The 13,089-nt window shown below is 43.2% G+C and overlaps 3 protein-coding genes across 3 annotated transcripts; all 3 read right to left on the bottom strand.

The window, feature by feature from the left end:
• Positions 1–5,602: 5,602 nt before the first annotated feature.
• Positions 5,603–6,016, bottom strand: LOC140546631 (histone H3). The gene has a single exon (XM_072670013.1). It carries the CDS (start codon positions 6,011–6,013, stop codon positions 5,603–5,605), a length of 411 nt encoding a protein of 136 aa, XP_072526114.1. The 5' UTR covers positions 6,014–6,016.
• A 52-nt stretch (positions 6,017–6,068) lies between these two features.
• On the bottom strand, positions 6,069–6,991 carry LOC140546630 (histone H2A-like). Its single transcript, XM_072670011.1, has 2 exons — positions 6,609–6,991; positions 6,069–6,189 (listed from the first exon to the last, which is right to left on the bottom strand). The coding sequence occupies exons 1-2, from the start codon at positions 6,989–6,991 to the stop codon at positions 6,069–6,071; spliced, it is 504 nt and encodes a 167-aa protein (XP_072526112.1).
• Positions 6,992–12,346: 5,355 nt separating this feature from the next.
• Positions 12,347–12,721, bottom strand: LOC140547141 (histone H2B). The gene has a single exon (XM_072670718.1). The coding sequence runs from the start codon at positions 12,719–12,721 to the stop codon at positions 12,347–12,349; it is 375 nt and encodes a 124-aa protein (XP_072526819.1).
• Between the last annotated feature and the right edge of the window lie 368 nt (positions 12,722–13,089).

The following is a 13,089-nucleotide window of genomic DNA, read 5'->3' as shown; positions in this document are numbered from 1 at the left end:
GTTAGCTCATGTGTGGACCTGAAAAAGCAAGTTAACTCAAATCACTCAACAGCCACAAATCACGGCTGTATTGCGTACTTTTATGCTACAACCCCGCATGTGGTACTGCACTGTGGTCAACAAATAATGACCCCTCATAATTAGGCTCATATTTGCGCTTTACTGTTTATGCTAGCCGCGTTAGCCACGCTGCTAATCGCTAAGCTGGCTCCAAGCTATGTACAACTCCACACATAGATCCAGCAACGGCAGTTCTACATCAATTTGCTGTGACTGGGTGTACAACTTTAGGCTCTCGGCAAAATCGAGTTATCGGATATCATTATCTACTTCATTTTTGGCAAGTTAGCAAACGTTATCGTGCTAACAACGACACACCGGAGCTAACCAGGGTCCAGTAGTGTAAGGACTAAAAAAAAAACGACGTTTCACATGTATGAACATTAAAAGTAGCTAACATATGTCTTAACACGACAAATACCTCGGTCAGCCCTCTGATGGCTGTCGCCATGTGCGCCTCGGTCTCGTATACAACAAAGTCACACTACATCACGCCATTCTAACGTGCGCAGCGTTTATTACACACACACACATGACAAAATTAGTCCTTCCTCAATGCACCTGAATATAAATCACATAAATGGCTATTTAGTACTAGGGTTACGACCTTGCAAGCATAAAACAAGCACCCACGAAGATCACCCCACTACTGTACACCATGGCACACGGTTTACTTTTTACTGTGACTGGACGTGCAGTTATCGGATTTCATCATTAGATGAAGATAGATAGATAGATAGATAGATAGATAGATAGATAGATAGATAGATAGATAGATAATCAATAAAACGTCATCTATCGAACTTGTAGTTAGGCATCATGGGAATTGTAGTCCTTGATCTTGACACTACAGGATAAAGACAAATCGTGTCATTGACACATTGATATAAAGACGTTTAAAGAAACACACAAACCAGTACAGGGTTTGTATTTTCTGTCAGAATGAATGAGTATAAAGCAAGCCATATGTCTACAAATGCATGTCTCTCTCTCTCTCTCTCTCTCTCTCTCTCTTTCACAAACCACCACTGAAATATTTTTGCACATAAAGTAAATTGAGGCCAACTTAAACTAAACCCACACCATTTGGATTCCTCAGGTTTCCACTATACATCTTCTAATAACAGCCATATTGGTTAGCAGTTAGTGGAAGAGAAAGGAAGGAAAGAAATTGTGGAAAGCAAAGTATGTTGCAGTTAGTGGATGATAAAGCCTTAGACATATGTTGCAGTTAGTGGATGATAAAGAAATTGTGGTGATATAAAGTAAGTGTAAAGCTCATGATGAAGTCAGGGTGAGTGGAAGCAGTTTGGCTTGACCTACCCTTTAGGATTCTGATGGAGTTTCAGGGCTAAGCTTTAAGACTGTGGTCGTAGTACGTGAATGGAGCGTGGATGCCATCTGGTGGTCAAAATGTAAATCTGCAAAATATAAAAAATACATATTTTTTTTTTGGTCCACAGAGACATTTAAAGAAGCAAAATCAGAAAGAGGAGAAAGAGTTAAATTTGAGAAGCACAAAAAAGCTAATTCACAAGTGAGTACGGCTGACTTTTGATACACCTTTGTTAGCACTTTTGTGTTAATTTGTTACTTACCTATGCCTTGAAGAAAGTCTCTGACCTTGCAGGTTAAAATGATTTTTTGCGCTGATGGTGCATCCGCTTTCCAATTTTTAGCTTTGCCCCACTTGCCTCCAGCTCTTCAGCCAGGTCTTGATAGCAGAGCGGTGTTCTTTATTGATTTATGATTATTATGTTGACCTCAATATAACCTGATGCATACATACATACACATAACCATACAACATAGAATTTAAGGGCTCTAAGGGGAGGAGAACAAAGGTCCTACATAGAACTGCACTACTCTACAGTTTGACTCTTAATGAGAGAATTGTTGGCTTTTTACCTAACTGATGATAAAATGTCTTTAGTTAAAGAATGCTTGATAGAAGCACTCTTTATTTAAGGCACTTTATTAAGATCTGTAAGGAGATAATACAGTATTGAGTATTTTGTTTTCTTCTGCCCTACTTTATCATTAGCATATTGTTAAAACCCAAACAAAATTACGGTGCCCTAAAATAAGTTTTCATTTCATTGCCTGGTAGCATGACAACTGGTTATCCTGCTGGCTACTAAAATGCCCAAAAGTTCCTTGGTAGAACTTAGTAGACTTACTGGAGTTCACAACCATCTGTCATATGTAAAAGCTGTAACATTCACACACATACACGTATACATCTATGTTGTTAGCGTTTGCATTTGCGAGTTTGACCACACGATGGCATCCACGCTCCATCCATGACATATATCCACGATCCCAAAACAACGGTGACGTTTGCAATAGGGCACTTCCTAAATCCCTTACACTGTATACACTACACAGAAGTGCACTTCTCTAGTCAAGTCTTTTAGGCTTCTGATGGAGTTTCAGGGCTAGGCCTCAAGACTGTGGTCATAGTACGTAAATGGAGCGTGGATGCCATCGTGTGGTCAAAATGTAAAACAATTAATCTTGCAGTTTTTTATTTATTTATTGATTTATTTATTTATTTCTTGTCCACGGAGACAATTAAAGAAGCAAAATCAGAAAGAGGAGAAAGAGTTACATTTAAATAGCAGAGAAGCTAACTTACAAGGGAGGAGGCAGTACGGTCGGCTGTTGATAAACTTTTGTTAGCACTTTTGTATTCATTTGTTACTTACCTATGCCTTGAAGAAAGTCTCTGACCTAAACCATGCAGGTTAATTTTTTTTGAGGGTGCGTATGTTTTTCCATATTTTAGCTTTGCTCCACTGGCCTCCAGCTCCTCAGTCAGGTCTTGATAGCAGATGAGTCAATTTTAATTGGCAAGGTTTTGGTCAGAGACCATCTTTAGTTAGGCATCATGGGAATTGTAGTCGTTGATCTAATACACTACAACTTAAAGATATAGTGTCCACAGAGACATTTAAAGAAAGAAAGATCAAACACAAATCGAATAAATGGTATATTATTGCATACAAGGGAAAAGCTCCTAATGAGGCCAACTAAAACTACATGTTTACGCCTTGGATTTCTCAGGCTCGTTTTACATCTTCTAATAAAAGTCATGTTAGATTAGATAAACACAGAGGGAGTTAATGTTGCTTTAAGTAATGTTGCTTTTACCATATGTTGCAGTTAGTGGATGATAAAGAAATATGGAAAGACATTGTGGTAAGCAAAGTAAGTGTAGAGCTCATGATGAAGTCTGGGTGAGTGGAAGCAGTTTGGCTAGACCTACCCCTTAGGCTTCTGATGGAGTTTCAGGGCTAAGCTTTAAGTCTGTGGTCGTAGTACGTGAATGGAGCGTGGATGCCATCTGGTGGTCAAAATGTAAATCTGCAAAATATAAAACAATTCATCTTTTTGATTTTTTGGTCCATGCAGACATTTAAAGAAGCAAAATCAGAAAGAGGAGAAAGAGTTTTTTGTATTCATTTGTTACTTACCTATGCCTTGAAGAAAGTCTCTGACCGAAACCTTGCAGGGTGCGTATGCTTTTCCATATTTTAGCTTTGCTTCACTGGCCTCCAGCTCCTCAGTCAGGTCTTGATAGCAGATGAGCGGTTTTCTTTATTGATTTATGATTATTATGGGAACCTCAATATAAACTGATACACAGAGTTTAAGGGCTCTAAAGAGAAGGAAACAAAGGTCCTACATAGAAGTGCACTACTTTACAATTTGTCTCAAAGGCTTCTAGCAGTGAGTGAATTGGAGGCTTTTTACCTAACTGCATGCTGTTTGGTTGTCATGATGGCTAATACAGTGCCTTCATTAAAGATAGCTTCTATCAAGCATTCTTCAAAACAAGACATTTTATCTAGTTGTGGAAGGAGGTTATACGGTCTGGAGGTTTTTTTTTTGTTTTGTTTTGTTTTTTTTTTCCTTCTGTCCGACTTTATCGTTAGCATATTGTTAAAATGAAACCCAAGCCCAAACGACAATCATCCCACAAGACATGTAATTACTTTTTAGATTTATTGGTGCAGTTAACAATCATATTTAATGTGTATAAAATTGCCCTAAATTAAGTTTCCATTTCATTGCCTGGCAGCATGAGAACTGGTAACCATGCTGGCTTCTAAAATGCCCTGAACTGAAGTATGCTTCAATAGAAACATTTTTAAAAACACCGCAATACAAATGACTTAGTAGACGTACTGGAGTTCACAACCATCTATCAAATGAAAAAGCTGTAACATTCACACGAATAAATCTAGTTAGTTAACGTTTGCATTTGCCTAGTTTGACCACACGATGGCATCCACGCTCCATCCATGACATATATGCCCATGATCCCAAAACAACGGTGGTCCTTTGCAATGAGCACTTCCAAAAGCCCTTCTATTCACCACACAGAAGAGCACTACTGTACTCAAGGCTCAAAGGCTTCTACTCTCTATTACATAACTGGGTGCATCCTAGGCAGGACAAACACTTTACCCCTGCCAGTATTTATTCACTATTTCTTTTCCCTAGGCTTCTCTAATGATCATTTTACATGTGCTGGGAAGGTTCATTTAATTTGCTCCATACTTCAAGGGTTATACTTCCAGACAAGCTAGACTGTACTAAATAAGGTAATTTTTGAAGTATAGCACAAAACAATACTGACTCAACATTCATTTAATTTTGGCGTTTTTCCCGCTGATCTGGGTTAATTTTACAAACAATGTGACGGGAAACATGAATTTTATAGAGTTAACATATAGAGTAAACATATAATTTTTTAGAGTTAGACATGCCTTGTTCTGGTAGAGGTATTGAAAGAGATTAAAAACAAACAAACAAACAAACATTCCTCTCTGGACTATACACTTACCTCCTTTACTGCTGCCCTAAAAGCAAGCACAAACAACACAGCTGGTCTCGCTTACTCTCTATGCAATCAAACTCATGTTGCATATGTATGAAACGTAAGTACCCCAAATCAAGCTCTCATTATATGAATATACACATACATTGCTCTCTGAAACTGTGCTTGCAGTTGTATAGTTTCACCACGCGGTGGGATCTACGCTCCATCCATGACTAATGCCGTTTGTAATAGGCCAAAACCGGCCTAAACACTACATAGTGTAAAGTGTAGTGTTCTACTGAAAGGGCAGTGGCTTCTACTTTCTGCTGGGGTGAATGAACTGTTTCCAAACTATTAAATATGTATAAACATATTGATAGGTATTAAAAGAAAAGTATTCATATGTATTAAAACACGTTAAATATGGCGATTTTGATGTGAAATGTAGTACAAAACGTTATATATATACATATATATATATATAGACACACATATAGAAGTTGTTTTTTTTCCCTAATCTTCACAACCACTGTCTCACGGCTGGTTTCGCTCGCTCAGTCCTATGGAATTTAGAAGCGCACGCGTCATAATAGCCTTACATTATATAAACGCAACACCGAGGTGAGGCGGACATTTGCTGTTTCGGCGCGGACACGGGTAGGTGGCTCTTAAAAGAGCCGTTGGGTATTTCAGGTAAACGTCGAAGCGCTCTGTTTAAGCGCGCTCTCCGCGAATACGGCGGGCCAGCTGGATGTCTTTAGGCATGATGGTGACTCTCTTGGCGTGGATAGCGCACAGGTTAGTATCTTCAAACAGACCCACCAAATACGCCTCGCTAGCCTCCTGCAGGGCCATGACGGCGGAGCTCTGGAAGCGGAGATCAGTCTTGAAGTCCTGAGCGATCTCACGCACTAGGCGCTGGAAGGGCAGCTTACGGATCAGCAGCTCAGTAGATTTCTGGTAGCGGCGGATCTCCCTCAGAGCCACGGTGCCGGGCCTGTAACGGTGAGGCTTTTTCACGCCGCCGGTGGCTGGGGCGCTCTTGCGAGCAGCCTTGGTGGCGAGCTGCTTCCTCGGGGCCTTGCCACCGGTGGACTTACGGGCGGTCTGCTTGGTTCTTGCCATCGCGTTGAACTCTACTCCTCTCGGGGAAAAGAAAGAGAATGAGTTCTTGCTCGCTTCACATGGCTTTTAAGCTTTCAAGCCGCTTGCCGCTCATTGGGCGTCTTGAAGTTGTCCGTTTCCCATTGGGCGGCCGGCAATGCGTCGGTGACACACTATTGGGCGTCTTCTTTTCAAACCTAAAAGCAAAACGGCGGGCTCCTGTAATACAAAACAACAAAGAAAAAAAAGCATTAAAAGAATATATAATAATAAGAACAATAATATGATCAAACTAATCAATGTACTGTACATTACAGCGAACATTAAACACACTGTGTGTGTGAGAGAGAGCGAGAGAATGTGTGTATACATGCACATATGCATAGGGTGTTGATCTCAGTACGTGAAATATATGAAAAAGGGCAATTGTGTATTGCATGGCAGTGTGTTTATATAATAACTCGGTTCATAAAGCTATTATTTTTTTATGCAGTTGGAAATCACGTGAAGAATATGTAGTGTTGTTTGTAAAGGAGCAGCACTTTTCTTAGAAAAAATGGGTGGCTCTTAAAAGAGCCTTTGTGTATAGATAAATCAACGGAGAGCGCCAATTTACTTTGTCTTCACAGTCTTCTCGGTCTTCTTAGGCAGCAGTACAGCCTGAATGTTGGGCAGCACACCACCTTGGGCGATAGTGACTCCTCCGAGCAGTTTGTTCAGCTCCTCGTCGTTACGAACAGCCAGCTGCAGGTGACGGGGGATGATACGGGTCTTCTTGTTGTCGCGGGCGGCGTTGCCAGCCAACTCGAGAATCTCAGCGGTGAGATACTCCAGGACGGCGGCCAAGTAGACGGGAGCGCCGGCGCCGACCCGCTCAGCGTAGTTGCCTTTACGCAGGAGCCTGTGCACACGGCCAACTGGGAACTGCAGTCCGGCGCGGGACGAACGAGTCTTAGCCTTGGCCCTAGCTTTACCACCGGTTTTGCCTCTTCCACTCATGATTCGCGTCAGTCGTGTTCGTCGAACAAAGCTGAAATAATGCACGCCGGCCAACGAGCGCCGTTGATATAGCAAAATCGCCTACGGTCCTATTGGCTAAAAGCTACGCGCACCAACAGCCAATCGCATTTCCGCCGTCAGACTCTAGCGTCCTCCCACCTCTGCTCGCTTTCCTACCCGACCCCCTCCTCCTCTCGTGCTGTGTGTCTGTGTGAGCGAGAGAGAGAAAGGAAGAAAGAAAACGGGTTAAAGAAAGAAACATTTACCCCCACTCGTGCCCCGCGTTTCCTTTCCCTTTCCCGCTCAAATGTAACACGTATGACCAAACCAAAAAAATATATATATTGATCATATATAATTATTGTGTGGGGAAACTAATGAGAGCTATTTTTGTGTTGTTGAGTGTTTTTTTTTTTTTTAACAATCAATTCATTGTGCAGTAACAAGGGGGGAAAAAAGCTGTTTTTTTTATGAAACTGTGGGTGGCTCTTAAAAGAGCCGTTGAATAGAGAAACAAGACATGAAGGTAAACGGCGTTACTGTTTACTTCTTCTTAGGGGCAGCCTTTTTCGCCTTCGCCGCCTTGGGCTTAGCTGCTTTAGGCTTGACCGTTTTGGCTTTCTTTGGGCTCTTGGTCGCCTTTTTGGGAGCCGCCGGCTTCTTGGCCTTCTTGGGGCTCTTCGCTGCCTTCTTAGCGGCCGCGACGGGCTTCTTGGCCTTCTTGGGGGATTTCTTAGCCGCAGTGGGTTTCTTGGCTGCTACCTTCTTGGGCTTCTTGGCCGCGGCTGGTTTCTTGGCGGCCGGCTTCTTAGCTTTAGGTGCCGGTTTCTTGGCGGCCGGCTTCTTCTTTGCCTCGGCCTGCTTCTTGTTAAGCTTGAAAGAGCCCGACGCGCCGGTGCCTTTGGTCTGCACCAGAGTGCCCTTGGTGACGAGGCTCTTGACGGCGAGCTTAACGCGTGAGTTGTTCTTCTCGACGTCGTAGCCGCCGGCAGCCAGGGCTTTCTTCAGGGCGGCGAGAGACACGCCGCTCCTCTCCTTGGAAGCCGAGACGGCCTTGACGATGAGCTCGCCCACGCTGGGGCCGGCTTTCTTGGGGCGGGCGGCGGCCTTCTTCTTGGGGGCCTTGGCGGGCGCCGAGGCGGCTGGGGCTGGAGCGACTTCTGCCATTGTTCTGCTTTGCTGTGAGCGCGAGTGAGCACAAACTGCTGCAGCGTTCTGTAGAACCTCCCGCTGCAGCGAGGGGGCCGGCCCTTAAAAGCCACATGAGAACGTTGTAGACTCAACTCGCTCGATGCCGCACAGCCGTGTGGCAGCGACGGTCTCGCACTTGTGTTTTCTCTCGGCGTTTGTCGAGCGAAATATGGGCGAAAGCTCAACTTGGCGAGCGTAGAAATGCTCTTTCGTCTCCGAGAGGCTCCACCGTGTGTTGAGAAGACGGGAAGGGCAGCGTAACGACGCCGCGTTTGATACGGCGCTCACCGAAGCGTGCCACGCTACCGGCGTGCCGAACGGGCGGCGGCGCATTTGGCGTGCTAATCGGTGGAAAACGGCGACAAAAGGTGCCACGAACTGGGCGAGTGTTATCCGGTGCGTTGGAGGAGAGCCTCGGCGAGAGCGTGCTGGGCATTCGAGACGTGGGTGCGTTGTTTTGCTCGTCGTGCGAGGCGACCTTGAGGAGTGTGTAAAGCACAGTGTTGCCGTGTGTGCGCAGTATGACTTCCACCGTCGATGCGTCTTTGTCACCGGCGCTTCCACACTCGGAACGGCTCTCCATAGGTCCCCTAATACGCACTCGTAACACACCCAATATACCATAGCCAAAAATCTCATACTAACCCTAACACAAAATAACTGCATACACCCCCCCAACCCTAAAACACAAAAAAACAAAATAACAAAAAAAAAAAAAGACAAAACTTATTCTAAACATAACATAAAACAATGATGCCCTTTTTCAAGCCTAATACAAAATAACTGCACCTTCACTCTAACCCCAATACAAAATAAACCCAAGCTCATTTAAACCCTAAAACCCCATTTTTCATTTTAACCCTAATAGAAAATAACCATTTTCTCTCTCCAACCCTAAATAAAATTACCCCATCCTTCCTCCAACCATTATACAAAATCACTCCATCCTCATTCGAACCCCTCACATGAAACAACTCAAATCTCATTCTTGTCCTAAAACAAATTAACCCCATCCCTCCCTCTATCTCAATAAGCAACACACCAAATTATTATTTTTAAACTTTTACTTTCATTTAACCCATTCCATGCAGTCATGACCATTCTACTTAGATGTGCATTCCTCAGTAGGCCGAGGCCATGTGTATCCAAATCATCAGGCTGATGGCTAATGTTGAAACTCACTTTTACTGAACCTTCCTTTGTATCCTAAGGCAAAGGCTTAAGCTCACCGTCACTTTAACTCAATCCACCTTCATCATAAAACTGAGACCTTTGACCGCCATACTATTTTACTTACTCTACCCTCGTCCTTTTGCATTGCTCCGACCCTCTACATCAAAAAAAATCTATGAACATTTTCTTGCTCCCTCGAATCTCACCATTAACCTAAGACTTCAACCAAATTCATCTTTTAGTGAACCAAACCAAATAGTCCTAATACAAAATAACTCTGTCCTCCCTCTTAACCTAATACAACATAACCTTAACATCATTCTAACCATGAAACCAAATAACCCCATCCGCCGTCTAACCCCAAAATAAAATAACCCATTTTCATTCATACTCTAATACAAACCCCACCACCTTCTCTCTCCAACCCTAAAATGAAATAACCCCATCCTTCCTCCAACCATTATACAAAATCACTCCATCCTCATTCGAACCCCTCACATGAAACAACTCCAATCTCATTCTTGTACTAAAACAAATTAACCCCATCCCTCCCTCTATCCCAATAAGCAACACACCAAATTATTATTTTTAAACTTTTACTTTCATTTAACCCATTCCATGCAGACATGACCATTCTACTTAGATGTGCATTCCTCAGTAGGCCGAGGCCATGTGTATCCAAATCATCAGGCTGATGGCCAATGTTGAAATTCACTTTTTTCTGAACCTTCCTAAGGCAAAGGCCTAAGCTCACAGTCACTTTAACACAATCCACCTCCATCATAAACCTGAGGCCTCGTTTACAAAGCTACTGTTACTCACTCTTCCTAGATCACATCTGCACTGAACACACTTTCACCGCCATACTTTTTTACTTACGCTACCTAAATTTACTTACTCTACCCTCGTCTTTTTGCCTTGCTCCGACCCTCTACATCAAAAGTCTAGCTCTGAACCTATTCTTGCTCGCTCGAATCTCACCATTAACCTAAGGCTTCAACCAAATTCATCTTTTTGTGACCAAACCAAGTAGTCCTAATACAAAATAACTCTGTCCTCCCTCTTAACCTAGTACAACATAACCTTAACATCATTCTAACCATGAAACCAAATAACCCCATCCGCCGTCTAACCCCAAAATAAAATAACCCATTTTCATTCATACTCTAATACAAACCCCACCACCTTCTCTCACAAACCCTAAAATGAAATAACCCCATCCTTCCTCCAACCATTATACAAAATCACTCCATCCTCATTCGAACCCCTCACATGAAACAACTCAAATCTCATTCTTGTACTAAAACAAATTAACCCCATCCCTCCCTCTATCTCAATAAGCAACACACCAAATTATTATTTTTAAACTTTTACTTTCATTTAACCCATTCCATGCAGTCATGACCATTCTACTTAGATGTGCATTCCTCAGTAGGCCGAGGCCATGTGTATCCAAATCATCAGGCTGATGGCTAATGTTGAAACTCACTTTTACTGAACCTTCCTTTGTATCCTAAGGCAAAGGCTTAAGCTCACCGTCACTTTAACTCAATCCACCTTCATCATAAAACTGAGGCCTTTGACCGCCATACTATTTTACTTACTCTACCCTCGTCCTTTTGCATTGCTCCGACCCTCTACATCAAAAAAATATCTATGAACCTATTCTTGCTCGCTCGAATCTCACCATTAACCTAAGACTTCAACCAAATTCATCTTTTAGTGAACCAAACCAAATAGTCCTAATACAAAATAACTCTGTCCTCCCTCTTAACCTAGTACAACATAACCTTAACATCATTCTAACCATGAAACAAAATAACCCCATCCGCCGTCTAACCCCAAAATAAAATAACCCATTTTTATTCATACTCTAATACAAACCCCACCACCATCTCTCTCCAACCCTAAAATTAAATAACCCCATCCTTCATCCAACCATTATACAAAATCACTCCATCCTCATTCGAACCCCTCACATGAAACAACTGCAATCTCATTCTTGTCCTAAAACAAATTAACCCCATCCTTCCCTCTATCTCAATAAGCAACACACCAAACTTTTGCTTTCATTTAACCCATTCCATGCAGTCATGACCATTCTACTTAGATGTGCAGTCCTCAGTAGGCCGAGGCCATGTGTATCCATGTGTATCCGAATCATCAGGCTGATGGCTTATGTTGAAACTCACTTTTACTGAACCTTCCTTTGTATCCTAAGGCAAAGGCCTAAGCTCACGGTCACTTTAACTCAATCCACCTTCATCATAAACCTGAGGCCTCCTTACAAAGCCACTGTTACTCACTCTTCCTAGATCACATCTGCACTAAACACACTTTCACCGCCATACTTTTTTACTTACGCTACCTCAATTTAATTATTCTACCCTCGTCCTTTTGCCTTACTTCGACCCTCTACATCAAAAGCCTTGCTCTGAACCTACTTTTGCTCACTCAAATCCCACCATAAACCTAAGGCTTTAACTAACTTCACCCTTCTGTGACCCAACAAAAAAGGCTTGTGGGAGAGCCTAACCGTATGCCTGGTTATATATACTAGACAGCTTTCATTACAAAGATCAGGTGTGTAATTCTAGGGTTTAAGTCAACCCTAGTATGGTTTCCTGCCTCACTCTTCCCCACCTGTAAGGCTGATCTCCTCTGGACTGGTCTTTCACAGGTGATGTGCAGCTTCATTTATCCCACTTAGCACTACCAGCCCACTCCATACAGTTAGTATGGCACAGTATTTTAGTTTGCTGCTCTGTCCCTGAATCCTAGTACACTATACCAATTAAATGCAAACAAACAATTAAGTAAGTTGATTTACATACATACATCAATAAGTATGTAACAATAAAGGCACTCTCTAATAAATAATAATAATTAGTATTATAACTTACTTGGTTCTTGAATAAAACTGCTCTTTGGAAGAAACCGTGGGTGGCTCTTAAAAGAGCCGTTGGGTTTGGATTATGCCGCTATCACTATTTACTTGGAGCTCGTGTACTTGGTGACGGCCTTTGTGCCCTCTGACACGGCGTGCTTGGCCAACTCACCGGGAAGGAGCAGACGCACAGCAGTCTGGATCTCCCTAGAGGTGATAGTAGAACGTTTGTTGTAGTGAGCCAAACGAGAAGACTCACCGGCGATGCGCTCGAAGATGTCGTTCACGAACGAGTTCATGATGCCCATCGCTTTAGAGGAGATTCCAGTGTCAGGGTGGACCTGCTTCAGCACCTTGTACACGTAGATGGCATAGCTCTCCTTCCTGGACTTTCTGCGCTTCTTGCCGCCTTTCCCGGCCGTCTTGGTCACGGCTTTCTTGGATCCCTTCTTGGGCGCGGACTTAGCTGGCTCAGGCATACTGCTCCTCGTCGAGTAAGACTGAAGAATGAGGGGGAGGCGATAAGCTCCCACATTATTTAGACTCTAGCATTTTAATTAGACGAGGTACCGCCTCCAGAATGCCGTCAAACGACCATTGGACAACAAATTGTCCGCTCTCTTCTTGCCAACCCCCCACCCTTCATTCCCCTCCCCTCCCTCCCCTCCCCTCCCCTCCCCTCCCTATTCTCCTCCTCCCTTCCCCCTCCCCAGAGCAGCATTCTCTTTGTTCGCCTACCCGCGCATTTTTACCCACCGTGCAGACGGCACATTATTTTTCGCCACAGCGGCGTTGACGGCGATATTCTGAATTTATTCAAACGTTTAATCAACGCATACGGGGGAAA

This window comes from Salminus brasiliensis, chromosome 24, assembly GCF_030463535.1.
Source record: "Salminus brasiliensis chromosome 24, fSalBra1.hap2, whole genome shotgun sequence".
Taxonomy (NCBI): Eukaryota; Metazoa; Chordata; class Actinopteri; order Characiformes; family Bryconidae; genus Salminus; species Salminus brasiliensis.
The sequence above is the reverse complement of the archived record's forward strand: the minus strand, read 5'-3'. Positions and strand labels throughout refer to the sequence as shown.